General features: G+C 37.3%; 1 protein-coding gene across 4 annotated transcripts in view; it reads left to right on the top strand.

Moving 5' to 3' along the window:
- Cmss1 (cms1 ribosomal small subunit homolog) overlaps positions 1–16,243 on the top strand; it is a 327,203-nt gene that overhangs the window by 167,720 nt on the left and 143,240 nt on the right. The window contains exon 2 of one of the 4 annotated variants that reach the window (XM_058582905.1): positions 9,555–9,604. The exons of the other annotated variants lie outside the window; for them this stretch is intronic. Within the exon in view, the coding sequence (XP_058438888.1) occupies positions 9,555–9,604 (50 nt within the window). The remainder of the gene's footprint in view (positions 1–9,554; positions 9,605–16,243) is intronic. 4 annotated transcript variants of the gene reach the window in all.

Below are 16,243 nucleotides of genomic sequence, written 5' to 3'. Positions count from 1 at the left end.
AATGGTGTTAACTGGTGATAAGTTTTGTAGTACCTTCAATACCTCTCACTTTATCACAGTTTAGCTATTTAGGCATATATGTAATAGCCTTTTCCAGTTTTTATAAATAAAGTTTTATTGGGATGCAATTATGCTCATTCACTTACATGTTGCCTATAGCTCTTTCTATGCTGCAGTTGGCAGAGGTGAGTAGTTGCAGCAGAGCCCACATAACCCACAAAATCTAAAATGCTTATTATCTGGCCTTTTGACCCCTATCCTAATTGATGAAAAAAAAATTATACTATCAATAATCAATCAGAACAAACCAATTAAGCCTAGTATATAAGAATGGTGATTCTGGGGTTTTACATCTCTAAAATTATACACATCTGATTACTTTTGGTAGGAAGAGAGTCACCCACAACATTGGTAAAAGGTGGAGTGGGATGGGAATAGGGAGGCATGTTCCATCTAGCTGAGTCCTGTCTTTCTGTCAGGCAGATCACATCTTCTCCCTTTCTCTATCTTATCCCCTCCCAAAAGGAACAGTGTTTGTTGGAGATGTGGCCAAAGCTTTCAGAATACCTAAGGTTGGAGCCTTTGAATTTAAACCGGTCTGCCCTGTCTTTGCTGCCAAGCTTCATATATCATTTGGCTGAACAATGAACAATTAAAGGGCTGGGTGCCTCTTGAATGCTGCTCCAGGTGCATGGGGGTAATCCCCACCCCCAGCTGCTCAGCATGCAAGGTAGGGGACCCCACACAGTGTCAGCTATGAGGGAAGCACCATGAGGCATTTGGTTTTCATCTCCACTGGGCTTGTCTGTTTTCCCCCAGTCCCAAGTTTTGTTGGAAACACCCTCTCTGGAGATTCCATCACAAATCTTCTAGTGATGGGTGTCTGATTGTTTGCGTTGGCCAGCTCTGGAAAGGTGCTGTGCCACTGCAGATGGAAAACATTATGAGGGAGGCCCACTGGTCTAAGCGCCTCTTCTTTGCTGTATACAGGCCTATAACTCATTAAAGTTCTTCCTTGTGTGGCAAGCTAATAATGTGTGTACTCGCAAGTTGCTATATTTTGTGTAAATCATGCAAAAGCTGCTGAGTTTGTTTTGCAATTAGAGTTTAGAGCATCCCTTTTAAACTATGAATTACTATGATTTATTTTTGCATCTTTGCAATTCCTTTTAGTTCAAAATACTGCCTCTACAGAAAATAAGTGTTAATATATTATATTCCCTGATAAACAATTGTGTTTAAGCTTCTGTGGTTTAGACTAGAGTATCCCTATAACCTCAGATGTTAACATTCACAATTTCTAGAGCCACCAGTTCCTACTTGCCACTTCTTGCCTGCTTTTATAAGATTTGTATCAAGCTACACAGTCTCCTGGTAATTCAGAGTGAAATAAAGGGATCCTAAAATCTGAGTGACCTAGATAACTAAGAAGAAATAAAGCTGATTTTGTGCCTGAAGTTTCAACTAAATGCTTATCTGCTCATCGTATGGGTGTGATTGGCCTGGATTTTTAATGATTAAATTACAGGGCTGAGAGGGACCTTGAAGAACTTAGGATTGTACAGATGTGGAAAAGGGGTCTTATAGACCTTTAATCCTTCAGACCAGGTGGCATAATCTATAGTTGCACATCCCACCCATAAGACTTCCCCTCTACAGCGTTATTTAAACAAAAGGAAATACCAGATACTTCAGTTGGGGTTCATATTGCTTTCTCTGATGAGTGTGTGTGTGTTCTGAGACTCTCTGCTTTCTGCAAATCAGACATTCTTGCTGGATTGCATCAGAGTTCAGGCGACATGATTGATGAATAAAGGGCAGAGGAGGAATGACGTAATGGCTCATGTGGCGTTTACCTGCGAATTATCTCTAGCTGTGTACAACTCGGTGTCTGTGTGACTCATGCACTGAGGTACTGCCATCCCTGTTATTCAGCACTATAGCCTCACACTTACCTCACCCTATGTTTCTCTCCTTTTCTTGCCAGATCTGATTAGAAGCACTTTTGTATTAAGCTCATGTTTATGAAGCCATAACTGGACTTTGTACCAATGACCATGTGAAGAAAATAAAAGAATGTTAGGACAAGCAAATTTAAATTGACCAGAGCAGCTTGATGTCTGGTTATCAACTTAAGTTGTCCAGTCAGTACATACTTTCATAGCACCCACTATGTGCCTTCCTCTGTCAGTGTTTTCTTACCTTCCATGGCTATTTTGTCTCTCAACTTAGGATCAACAAATTCACACCAAATAAACCTGCAGCAAATGCCTACTGTGGGCCATGATTATGATAGATGTTTTCACATGCGTTTTTAAACCTCAAAGCAACCCTGTGAAGCAGTTACTGCCTGTACCATTTGAGAGGAGGCTCACTTAGCTAATGTCAGAATTGGGATTGCAATCCTTATCTCTTGATATCAAGTACAGTACTTTTTCCATTATCACAAATGTCTTTAATCTATGTACTCAAGAAGTTTTTGCAAGTTCTCTTAGGGTGATGTTCATATTTGATTTATGGTCTTCACACTTGATCTAATGTCTTGTGATGCCAAAAGCAAAGAGAATAGGACTAAGCATGTTTACTGGACAATAACCACTTAAGTTCTCAAGTGGAGTTGCATCATAGAAATGCTAAACTTGTATATGTTCATCTACACCTGCTCAACAAATGAATGTCAGAAGAGAAAAGAGTCAAAATGTTACCTGTGCAGACAAGTCTCCTCACGTTATATCCAGTGAGTCTGTACTTGGGAGTGTTCCTGAGAAGGAAGATGTATATTGATTTTTCTCAGTTCACGTCTGTTCCTGTGTGTCTCACAGAGTAAGCATCTTGCTTTGCTCAGAGTGGTATTATTTTGTACAACAAGTATACTAAACACAAGCCAAATGTTCCATCTTTTTTTTCTACATTTTTTTATTGGTACATTATAGTTATACATAACCATTCTTTCTTTTATTCACCCAAAGTCAGTAATCTGTGCCAAGGCTCAAGGGTAAAACCACCTGGGTTGGGCTTACTGAGAGAGTCCTGCATGAGGCCTTCCTAGAGGAGTGTTAAGGTAATTTTGACACAAATTGAGGAGTTTTATTTTTTCCTTACATATTCCCTAAAAAAAAATTAAAAACTTAAGCCCCAATAAAAGTTAGCTCCTGCAGGATGATATTGGGTTGCATATAATCAAGTAGGGGATTTTTGTTTAGGTATACTAAAACTGCCTTCAGCTCCAGAATATTTTGTATATTAGCAACTAAGCATATCTTCCATTTTCTGTATGTTGTGAAAGACTAGAAGTATTCATACTGAGCAAATCAAGTATTCATTGTGTCCATAAGAGAACTGTGTTAGCACTGAAACCAAGGGAAGAAAAATTAACAAAAGTGAGATGTGAAGTGAGAAAACTCCATTGGATTTAGTTACTGATAACCTTTTTTTTTTTTAAGAGAGAGAGAGAGAATTTTAATATTTATTTATTTATTTATTTTACTTTTCTGCGGACACAACATCTTTGTTTGTATATGGTGCTGAGGATTGAACCCGGGCCGCACGCATGCCAGGCGAGCGCGCTACCAGTTGAGCCACATCCCCAGCCCACTGATAACCTTTGAAAGAATAGTCATAATCAAGGTCAGAAGCAAGATGCAAATAATTATTGACCATCATCTAACATCAGGACAAGAGTAATCAGCAGGATTTCATGAAACTCAAAAAAGACTTGGAGAAAGAGATGGCACAGGAATTGAGGTCTGAAGTCTGGGATTGGGTGGTTATAGTACCCAAAAGGTAAGATTTGGAGATCTAAGAGCAGAAGTACTGATGTCATCAAGAGGAACTCTGAATTTTTAAGCCAAAGAGTCTCTCTATGGCACAGGTAGGGAAGTTTTGGCCATTGAGAGAAGACAGTCAGGACAGTTATTGGCATCTATTAGCAGATTCTTTTTAGTCTCACACCCATTAAGTGTTGGATATCAGTTTAGTTACCTTTCTAAGTAGTTAGGTTTTCAGTTGCTTGCAATTTGGGGAATTGAAGCTAGCTCTGCAAGGCTGTTACTGGGCTGGAGAGGAGGGGTTGACAAAATATAGCATATAGGACATAACCAAAAGGCTAGTAAACATTCAGTCTCATGAATAGAAAACCAGCCCATTCATAATAACAAATCTCATCTCATTCAAGGAAGTGGAGTTGCAACTAGGTCACCTCCCTTTCTTTCCTGTATTTGTACAGCAACTTACAATAATTTCATTATTGAAAGTGAAGTCTTATTGGCAATTATTTTCTTTTTCTCATGTTGCTCACTTAGTATTTTTGGCTCAACATTCGGTGTGAACTAAAGAGACTGCTTTACTACTGTCACTGGGAGACAGGCTGTTTGTGGTTGAAGCTGGGAAGCCAGGGAGCTCAGTTTAGGATGGGATCTCAGAGTGGTTCCTCTGCCCCCAATATATGTGTATAAGAATCTCATTGGATTCTTATTAAAACTGTAAGATTCCAGGGCCCAAACCTAGACCTACTAAATATGAGCCCATGATGAAATATGCATATTATTAGCATTGCTGGGAATTCTTATGAAGCCTCTGGCTTAGGAAATGTGAGTCTGATATAAAATCTAGTGAAGTAACCTTTTGACAGATCAAATTCTTATCATTCTAAAGTTAAATTTTATTATACAAAATATGATTAGGTTAGGAATATGTATTTTAACAAAACTTATAAAGCTATGAAAAATTTGAAATACAAGGTACATGCAAAATGTTAGCAGTAGTAATGAAAACTCTTGAGTATGAGGAAAAGGAGATTGTTATAAATTCCAAAAGTTTTTGTGCCTTATAAAATTTCTATTATTTCCCAAAGAGAGAAAGGAGGGAAGAATGAAGCAATCACCAAGGTAGATCCCCAAGGTAATAGAATTGAACAAACAAATAGGGTTTTATTTATTTATTTATTTATTTATTTATGGTACTGGGGCTTGAACCCAGGGGTACTTAACCACTGAGCCACATCCCAGCCCTTTGTATTTTGTTTTGAAACAGGGTCTCACCAAGTTGCTTAGGGCCTCACTTTGTTGCTAAAGCTGGCTTGGAACTTGCAGTCCTCCTGCCTCAGCCTCCCAAGTCACAGGGATTACAGGTGTGACCACTGCATTCCAGTGGGGTATATGATTCTAGGAAACCCTCCAACATTAGCCAGAAAGTCCTTAGACATAGAAGTCTGAATAAACTTTGCTCGAGGTCATGGCAGTAATAGAGACTGACTCCAGTTTTATTGCCTCTAATAAGAAAACCACAGAAATACCAACCCCAACTCATGTTTCCCCCAGCTCTCATCTGATCTTTAGCTCTTATTTAAATTTTGTTTTTGTATCTTTGGATTGTTCTCTCTATGTAAGTCATTGCCCTAAATAATTTCTACAAGTTCTTCATGACTGGACTAGTTAGGTACTTTTTTTTTGGACTGAGGATTGAACTCAAAGAGTACTTAACCACTGTGCCACATCCCAGCCCTTTTTTTAATATTTTATTTAGAAATAGGATCTTAATGATGTGCTTAGGTTCTCACTAAATTGCTGAGGCTGGCTTTGAACTCATGATCCTCCTGCCTCAGCCTCCCAAGCCACCAAGCCCAGCTTTACATCTTTTGAATACTTTTGCCAGCCCCAGTATTTCCTCCTTCCTCACAATTATCATAACCATTACTCACAGGAGGATAAATTTGTGCCTGTCTTTCACCCCTTTTCATGAGGTAAATATCTGTAATTTTCTGCTTCAAGAGCCTCTTTTAAAAAAGTATCTCACCAGGCCCGGTGGCGCCCGCCTGTAATCCCAATGGCTTGGAAAACTGAGACAGGAGGATAGGGAGTTCAAAGCCAGCCTCAGCAAAAGCAAGGTGCTAAGCAACTCAGTGAGACCCTGTCTCTAAATAAAATACAAACAATGCTGGGGATGTGGCCCAGTGGTTGAGTGTCCCTGAGTTCAATCCCCAGGACCAAAAAAAAAAAAAAAAAGTATCTCTTCTGTATAATCATAAAAACCATCATTCAAATCCCAGAAATTTTAGTTTAACACTTTTTATTGCATGTTATTAAAACTCAGCTTTAGAGTAATGAGAATCTAGCTTCTTTATCTTATGTCTTCTCTTCCTGAAAGAAAATTCCAATTTGGGTTGCACTTGGCCCTTGCCATGTGACTCCTAGAATTTGCTACTTAAGAAATTAAAGCTAAGAGCAAATGTTCCTGACTATGTTTTGAATCAGATAATCAAATTAATACTTACAGCATGTCAGCCAAACTAAACAAGCATTCTTGATGGGTAGAACCCTGCATTGTCTTGAGTTATTTGATTACTTAGCCACTGCAAACTTTTTTTAAGTGAACCATCTTTAATATGCATGTGAAGGATAAAAAATAACTTGTTTTAAAAGTATTTTATTTGGTCTTATTTTAGGTACTTTTTGTCCAAAACATGAACATATTCATCTTCATAACTCTTTCAGTATTTCCTGGCTTACTTAGTACCTTAGCTGGTATTTTCCACATGAGGTTTACACCATCTTGTGGCCTGTAATTTTCATTGATGTGCTGTGTTTCTGTGTCCTTGGCATTTATTAGCCTATTGGCAGATGTATGAACTTGGAAGAAAAGGAGAAATCACCTGTCATTTTTATTTTTTTGCTCTAAAGGCCTATTTTTTTTTCTGTTTTCTTCATGACCATAATAGTGATAGGAGACTCTCAGATCCACCCTTTACAAAATCTTTTGTTTGTCAAATTGAAAATATCTTATTGTCTGAATTTTTCATTTGACTAGATGACCATGTAGCACAAGGCCTAATTGACATGTCCACAAAAAAAATTATTTTTGCTATGGTTCATTGATCCATTTTATGTAAAATATCAAATTCTAGAAATCCATGTTTGTAGATCTCCCACCACATAAACAAAGGGAGAGAGAGAGGGAGGGAGGCAGGAAGGAAAAGAGAGAGAGACAGGTAATAAGAGAAGCCAAATCATGAAAGGTGCCAATGTCTAGTAAAGACAAACCAATAAGACAAACTAACCCAATAAGAGATCAATTATGCAATGAAGAAGAAAGTTAGAGACAAGCATCCACTCTCACTTGGATGGCTGAAGTAGAGAGACCCAGAATTGGCCCAGAAAGATACAGATATTTCCCCAATTGCAATTCATAGCCAACCACTAAAGTACATTGAATCAAACAAGTGCTTCACTGATAGAAGCTAGAGTGTTATATACACAAAACAGGTCTTGTTGTTTTCACTTCCTACTATTGAGAATTATGATATAGACTTGACAGGTATTGTTGGGAAAGATATATTAGTTACCCAGAGCCAAAAGCAAATTGGCAAGAACTAGACGCTTAGGGAAGAGAACCGATTCTGGTGACCTGCCACCCATTGTTTATCGAATAGCATCTGGCTATACATTTTCGAAGTAGTTAGGTTTCAATTGCAGTATGGGAAACTGAGGCCTCCCTTTGGGATATAGAAGTTGGGTATTATCTTTCCCCCAGCACAACTTTGCCTGGGACTTATACATAGGGTGTTGCCCTCCTCTAAGTTGGCATAACATTTTCCACCTTCTTATGTTTATACTAATATAATTATAATAAATTGCTACTGCTCTTGGAGATAATCTCTTCTCACATCAGGATTTAGGGTTTTCAGTAAGGCTGCTTAAGCAGTGGGAAGGAAGGAGCCTTTCCATAATATTAAGGTCATTTCCGATAAAGGTGACTGCTCCACCCCACCTTCCCAATTAGGTTCCCTGCCAGCAGTAGCATAGATGTGAGCTGGTGCCAGATGTTTTAATACCATAAGGACTAACTTGATAAAGCCTATGCATGGCAAAGAAAAAAAAACAGCCAAAGGTTCCCAAACTGAAATTTCCAAAATTTCAATATGAGATGAAGCCAGGGCACCCTTCCTCTAAGTGTTACCATGTGTTTGCTGTCGTTGTTGATATCCTACAATTCTCTTTCCCCAGTGCTTCTGGAGATTAGTAATTACAGGAAGTGCTGGTTATGTCAAGATGGAAATCTACTCTAACTGCTGAGAATTTGGTCATTGACAAGAAAGACAATGGCAAAGATTGAGAACAACTGTGGGATTAATACTCTGATATTTTCAAATAATTTCTAAGTAATTATTGGTCAGTTAGTCATCAGCATTCAGGGTTGTACTTAATTTTCCCATTAATGTTTTGCATATGTTTGCTAGCCTTGATTCCCTTGCTATTAGAAACTCCAGACTAAGAGAATTGTTCTTACTATGGCCCTTATAATTTTGCCTGGAGAACTAGCATAGTGTTGACAATTAAACATTGATGTAGTTGAAGCAAAATCCTTTCATAGATTCCTGGGCATGAGACAGATTAATCAATAATTACAAAGTGCTTGGAAAGTTTAGAAACCTGGAACACCTATAAGTATAGGAAAGAGATATTTTTCTCCAATGCTGATTTTTAAATTTCATATGAAATGATAGTCTTAGCCTCAATATCCCCAAAACTTTTACCATAGTTGCTAATGAATAATATAATTAAACAGTCTGCAGTAGAATCAAAAGGAAAAATTCTCTGAATGAGAATTCAAATTAAATGCAGTGACTGAGTTTATTAAGGCCTGTTTTTACTTAACACTCAAAGTTTTGCCTCCTGTTTGTAGAAATTAATGGATTTAACCAAACCTACAACACTATCAAGAATATAAGATTCTTCATTCAGTTTATTTTCCTGTTATCCTGAAATACAATGTCAGCTAATAAAAATTTCCACATAATTTTTTCGAGGAAGTTAAGTAAGAATTTGCAGTAGTAGTAATAATAATGATAGCATTGAAAGCAGGAATTAGATTGTCTGCCCCTGTTAGCAACCTGAGCAGTTAAAGACACTAATGGACCATGAAAACTGGAGGGCTGGGGCAACTGTGGGTCAGAGACTAACACACATAGGCAAGCAGAGTACAGGGAAGCCTTTCATCACCTCCACCACATTGAGCCTTTTCTCTTAACGGAGCAAGCTCTTAATTTCCCCAGGTTGTTAATCTGGCACCTTTCAAGAACATCACTATACACTTTGGAAAATAAAAAAGCAAACAGTCAAAACATCTAGTGTTAAGGGGAAAGAAAATCAACAGAGGAAATTACAGTAGCACTTGATACACTGGCACCTTTTTCTTGAGTCATAGAAGGTGAAGGTTTTTGAAAGTTTGCACTTTTGACACTCTCTCTTTAAGACAGTAGCCAGAGGTCTTGAGAAAGAAAGTGCCATGAATATTCTGTCACAGTTCAAATGCTAAATGCATGTATATCCACATTGTCAAAACTGACCTCCCAAAATACAAATAAAAGCCAAGTGACTTGAATGTAAACACCACTTTCTTTCATCATTTCTTTGGCTCTGTGTTTACCATTTCCTTTCTAAAGGAATTAGTGTTTCCTGATCTGGTATAGTTTGGGGATAATTCATTTACCGTATGTTTTCATATATCAAGGGTTGAATACAATACCAAGTTCTCATCTTTCTCTTTCTTATTTTTAGGTAAGTCATCTGATTCAAGTGACGTTTCATTTGATGGAATTTTCCATTTGGTAAAGTATTACTATTTTTATCAAATAATGTAAACTGTCATTTTTATTATTTCTTAATCTGTGTTTTCCAACAATATTGACCTTAGTAGTGTACCCTCTCTGGAAGACCAAAATAGGGGGAGTATGGGAAACAAAGGAAAAAACATAATACTGAGTATATTTACATGTCAAAAAGCACTTTTGAGGGGCTGGAGCTCTGTAGCTCAGTAGCTTAATGGTAGAGTGCTTGCCTAGCATATGTGAGGCACTGAGTTCGATCCTCAGGACCACATAAAAATAAATAAATAAAATAAATTGTCCATCTACAACTATATATGTGTGTGTGTATATAAATACACACACACACACACACACACACACATATATATCACTATACCTCATTTAGCTATTTTTCATCAATTTTGCCATTTAGAACTTCAGGAGCTTTCCTTGTAATTGGAAAGATTGGGTTTACTTCAGAGAATCCAACCAAATTTACAGTGATGACTTCTGATGGTCTTTGGTGAAAATCTGATGTTCCTCAAAATGTTGCTACACATGTTTGAGGCCTTTCATGGTTTCATATGAATTTTTTTTTCATTTCTATAAAAAATGTTATTAAATTTTTGGTAAGTCTTACTTGAATCTTCAAATCACTATGAGTAGTATAGATGTTTTATCATTTGAAAGATTTTCTTTTGAATCATATGTTGTCTTAAAATATTTGTTCATTTTAAAACACAGCTATTTGATAGAAGAAATAGAAAAACACAATTTCAGAAATACAAACTGAAGATTCTGGGGGGCGGGGGGGGGGGGGGAAATAGATACATCATAACAACAAAATGACTTTCCCTGGTAGTTCTGGATTGTTTTCACTAGCTGAATCCTAGCAATTTTTTTTTTCTTAGAGGTCTGCTTCTCTTTGTATAGCACTAAATAGCTATTGACCTACTGAGTAATAAGCAACCAAAACCTAAAATCCCTGGTTTGAGCTATAGTTACCATACTGCATGATGATCTCCACAATTCCTTTCTAAAACTTTATAGCCTTCGCACAACATCTTCTTTTGAGAAATGCCTTTTTAATCAGCTCCTTTGCCCATTGTAAACAGGTGGTTTTATTGCTGTTGCATTTGAATTTTCTAGCTATTTTGGATATTAAACCTTTATCACATATTTGGTTCACAAATATTTTTTCCCATATTGTCTCTTAATCATTTTATTGAGTATTTCTTTTGCTATACATAAGCTTTTTTAGGTGATGCAGTCACCTAAATTTGTCTTTTTTTTTTCTCTTAGCTGTGTTTGTGTGGTCATATTAAAAATAAATCACTACTTAGATTAGTGTCAAGAAGCTTTTTACCTATGTTTTCATCTAGTACTTATATAGTTTCAGGTCTTTGATGCATTATGAGTTGTTTTTTATATATGATATGAGATAAAGGTTTAACTTCATTCTAAATGTGGATGTATTGTTTTTCCAACACCATTTATTGAAGAGTCTGGACTTTCCTCATTTTGAGTTCTTGGCATTTTAAGCAAAGATCAATTGGCTATAAATGTGTTGAATAATTTTGGGGCTCCCTATTTTTCTCCATTGGTCTATGTCTAATTTTATGGCAGTACTACACCCTTTTGCTTAGTGTAACATCATAGTATATTTTAAAGTTAGGTAGTTGTGATGCTTCCATCTTTTTGCTCAAGATTGTTTTGGTTATTTGAGGCCTTTCATGGTTTCATATGAATTTTTTTTTCTTTTCTATAAAAAAATGTTATTAAATTTTTGGTAAGTCTTACATTGAATCTTCAAATCACTATGAGTAGTACAGACGTTTTAACAATATTAATTCTTCTCATCAATGAGCATGAAGGTCTTCCCATTCATTTGTGGAACAATATTTTTAAGACATTTTTAGGGCTGGGGCAGCAGTGGGAGAGGACTTACTTGCCTACCATGTGTGAGGCACTCAGTTCAATCCCAATACCACAAAGAGGAAAAAAAAATCAGTGTCAAGTATATGGCTTCTAGAATTCTTACAGTCTTTGAAATTTGATGCTAAGATTATTGAAGCAAAAGTGTCCCTACAGAAGAGAAATTTCTCTTAAACTCTCAGTGCAGAGGAGTGTGACACAAGGAAACTGGCTTGAGTGCTACACATTATATGAAATTTTATTTTCTGAGTAGTATTTCTGATTCAGTAATCACCCTGTTTAGTAGCCATACAAGTTTTCTTATTCCCTGGAAAGCCTTACTGTAATTGAGAACTGTTCTAGCATATCATGTACCTTGTAATTTCCTTTTCTAAAATTCAGTTACATTTAATGTCTTTGTTTCCTTGATGTAACCTTTTAAAAGCCTTGTATCTGCATTTATGTTATTGTTCCTACTCTCTTTTGATTTCACATAATTCTTTGCTATTCTTCCAATAAGTCATTTGTAGATATTCCTAAACCTGGAGCATCTCACTTAAAACCTAGTACTGTGGCCTCTTAGAAGACAAGTTTATTATCCAGAAGCTATACAAACCCTAAGTTCAAACCTATACAAGTTTACACTAGGTAACCAAAAAATATTTTCTCTTCAATCACTGAATCCAAGGGGGGTGGGGTGGGGGGGGGAACAGATGCCACCACCTCGAAACAGAAATGATTCTTAAGGCTCTGGGTACTTTGAAGATCTGAAATAGCTCAGGGCATGCAAGACTCAGCATAGCTTTGGACATTCTCTTCTGAAGACACAGAAAAGGTAGTTTCTTTTGCCAAGGCCTGAAAGACATGAATAAATTGGCAGAAAGGCAGCATCATTCAGTCTACTCTTGCCAAAAGGAATCGCATCCTGTTGAAAGTTAAAAATAATTGACAACATTTTAAAAATGGTCTTCAGGTTCTTAAGGTGTGTATTTTTAGTAGTCTAATTTAAAAATTGCCAATCCAGTATACATGTTACTATTTGCTTAGTAAGAGCTACTTTGTTAGAAGATAGTAACTGATTTTAAGTTTTCTTAGTACCAGTGTGTTTTACTTTTCAAGGTGTGTAGATTGCCTACACCTCAAATCCCAATGCAGAATTCCCCAGCTTACTGCTTTCATGTACAACATGAGAGGATATGGTTGTCCTTATGTCACTGCCTTTTAAGGTATCAAACACTGTAGACTCTCCTTATACTATAGTGAGTTCATTCTTTAGAGTTGGTTAAAAAGGGAAACTCCAGTTTTTGTACCATCAACCACAACCCTTTAGTTCAAATTCAGCATCTTTACTCCAAAAAATAAAGCTTATGATGTGAAGCATTGGACAAGAAGCTTCTAAAGAAAAGGAATCCTTCTCAGAATTTGAGAATTGCCTCATAGGAGAAAAAAATTCTCAACACATTTTGTTTGACTCAGAGAAGCTGAGTGTCAGAAAGAACAAAGAGGCAGGAAGGGAGTTATCCTGAGCTCTGGAATTTGAAGCCAGAGCTGCACTGTGGCTCCACAGTAAATGTTTTATCAAGTGTTCTTGTTGCTGGTTCTTTTAAAATCTAAGAAGAGACATGAAGATCTAAAATCAATATCCAGGGAAAGCCTCAATTTAAAGTGAACCCCCCCTTTCTCTGCCAACCCTTTTGCATTCTAGGAACTTCAGAGAGTTCTGGGGATTCCTTAAGTGATTAATGAGGAGATTGTAATTCATTGAAACAGTGATTTGTAGGTTAAAGGATATCTGATACATTCTGAATTTCTGCCCTTCTTAATGGAGAAGGAAAAATGAATAGACCAGATGGTGGGTCCCATTGTTTCTTTTTATGGGGCGGGGAAGGGGAGTCACAGAGATATAATTATACTCATCTCATTTTTTCCACAAAGCATTTGCAGTAGCTTCCAACCAAAATGTGTAATAAAATTCAGATAGTTTTTTTTATTATTTTAAATAAAAACAGGGAAAACCATGGGAAAGGAATAGTTATAAGAATGAGTTAGTAATCCTACAGCTCTTTGTACTCAGGTGCAATGGAAGTCAGGAACAGTTCTGTACTAAAGAGGACAAGCAGAGCTTCAGTTGGTGCTCCCTCCTTCCATAACCTCAGCTGAGCCAGTGCCAAGTCCCCATCAGCCCTTGGGCTTCACCTGGCCTGGGCGTACATTCTGATTCCTCTGGCTCTGCCTGCATGCTTGTTATGGCATGACTCTGCCAGAGGATTCATTCCATTGCTTTGGAAAGACCTGCACTTTCGACAATTGTACATCCCATTACAGAAACAGCATTGAGCATGATTTTGGGAAAATTGCACATGTATCTCATATTGGGCTTGAGTATTCAAGAGGGCTTCAAATATCATCCTTGGTGTATTATTCTTTAGCTTTTCAAATGTTTCCATAGGATGAGCATAGGTCAGAGACACTCAGAAACAGGTCAAGCACAGGGGAAAGGAAAGTGAGAGGATTCTGTTCTTCCTGATTCTGCTGGGATAGGTAGAAAACTTAAGGATCTTTTTCTTCAACCATCATCATTTATTTCCACCATTTGTTCCCATGGTTATTTTCCACTGCCCAGTTGTTATTTGCACTTATTTAAAAACATCAGTGAATGAGCCTCAAGAGGCTCAGTTCTCTAACTGAGGTGCTATACCAGAGACTGAGAATATTCAAGGTTTTGGACTGAAGTCCCACCTCTGAGCTCATACTTTTTTATTACACTGTATTTGGCTGAAGATCTGACACTAGATGCACCATAACCATTGCAACGTCTGTGCAATTTCTTGCTTTTTAGATTTCTGTGGCACTTTTGCATATTGTTTGATTAGCTATACCTGTCTATGAATTGTAGATCTTTTAACCATTTCAAAAGAAGAGGGTAAGGGGAAAAAGGTAATTGGTGGTAAAGAGACGATCCCTAAGAATGGAAAGTTCACGGATAAAAGTTGTGCTGCTTTCTGGGCCAGGCCAGGTGGTTGGGTGTGGATGTTGTGTGTGTCCCCAATGTAGTCACCCTTGCAGTGGTAATTCTCTCAGTTTAGCCACCACAGAATATTGTTCTTTGTTTTTCTATAGTGCTTGTCAAAATGCTATGACAACTGGTTGGTTTTATGCAAACAGAGCCTGGCTCTCAAGAGACAGTGTGTCTGAAAGTCAAACATGGATGGCAGCCATTGGCACGCAGAGGAGTCAGAAACCACAGATTGTTTTCTCGTTGGATGAACAGCTTAAAGCAACGTAAAGTTAATTGAAGAATTCCTTGAAAGTGAAGTCAGACTAAAAGAAATTCTCTGAGTCTGTAATTTACTAAATATGAAAGATCTGTAAGTGGTATTGAGACTAAAAAGTTTGGGGGGAAAAAAGAACATTTTTGTAAACAGGTCTGCCTTGTATTATTGCCTAGGCTGTTTTAATTATTTGCTCTAATAATGTAGATCTGCAGAAGAATCTCTAATTAGGTAAGGCTTGATTTATGGAGTTGGCCTCATATAAACCATGATGTCATAGTATGCTGCAGAAAATTACAGGCCTGGTCTCGCTGTTGAAAACTATTATTTCTACCTAGAACTACTCATGCTCTGCCTGTCTTACTCTCAGGAAACCAAAGCAATCTGTGTTCTCTTTTAGAGTGTGCCTTGTGCAGGTAAATTCAACATATACTATTACTTATTAAGTAATTTTACCATATTTTAAAAGGGGAAGGAAGCTGCAGGGGGAGTGGCGGGAGGCAAAGGGAAAACTCTAGTAGTTAAAGAAATCTTTACTTCTTGGGAACTTGGTAGAGACCAACTTATGATTCTCCACAGAAGTGGATTCATTCTTTCTTTGGCTGACAAATATGTATATGCCAGATTGTCAAAAGTAGTGTCTGTCTGCCCTTCTCTCCTGTAATCCTAGCTTCATTATCCACCCTCCCTCCCCAGCCACTTTCTGGAAAGCTCATTCAGTGTCATTATTGCCTATTTCATTTGGTTTTAAATGAGCACAGGGCCTCTGTAACATTTTACCATGGTTCTTATTCCCTTTATCATTGCCCTAGAAGCCTTGGGAGGGCCAAGGCCCTCGCTTTTATTATTGGTCTGCTGATTACAATTACTGACATTTTTCTTAGATTAATTATACCTTAATGATTGCATTTTCTATGGTTTCCCATTTCAACTTTGTTAAATTTTTACTCTTATAGATCAAGACCTAGAAAGAATCCTCCTAGACTTATACAAGTTGTTTTCCTTCCTGTCTTTTATAATCATCTAACCTACATCTACCTTTATAGCTATTTTAAATCATTTGTCTTTTTGAGGTTTCCTCAAACTATTTAGTGTACTTTTCATAAGAAATAGTTCCTATGAATTGTCTTATTTAATCTGTTTACAGAATATTTCAATTATGTAGTCACAGTAATTAGTTCAATGAGCACAAGCAGGTTTAGAAACAAAACACAATTCCTGAATAGTTTGAGAAAGTACCTGGGGCATATTTGAGAATGGCCTCCTACCCTCCAGTGTTCAGCATATTGGCTCATTCCTGGGTTACACATAAGGCCAGAATTGTAGTTCAGTAATTCAGTACTGGAAGCTTCTGGGTATAGTTTGATTGATGACTGTCTGTCTTGATATATGCTTTACCCATAGTTTTGGTATTACAGTAGTCTCTTTAATCTGTGGTTTCACTCTTCCAGATTTGTTATCACAATCAACCGTG

Source organism: Marmota monax, unplaced genomic scaffold, assembly GCF_021218885.2.
Source record: "Marmota monax isolate L192 unplaced genomic scaffold, Marmota_monax_Labrador192_F-V1.1 WCK01_AAM20220418_F8-fsc00053, whole genome shotgun sequence".
NCBI classification, from domain to species: domain Eukaryota; kingdom Metazoa; phylum Chordata; class Mammalia; order Rodentia; family Sciuridae; genus Marmota; species Marmota monax.
This window is presented reverse-complemented; position numbering and strand designations above follow the sequence as displayed.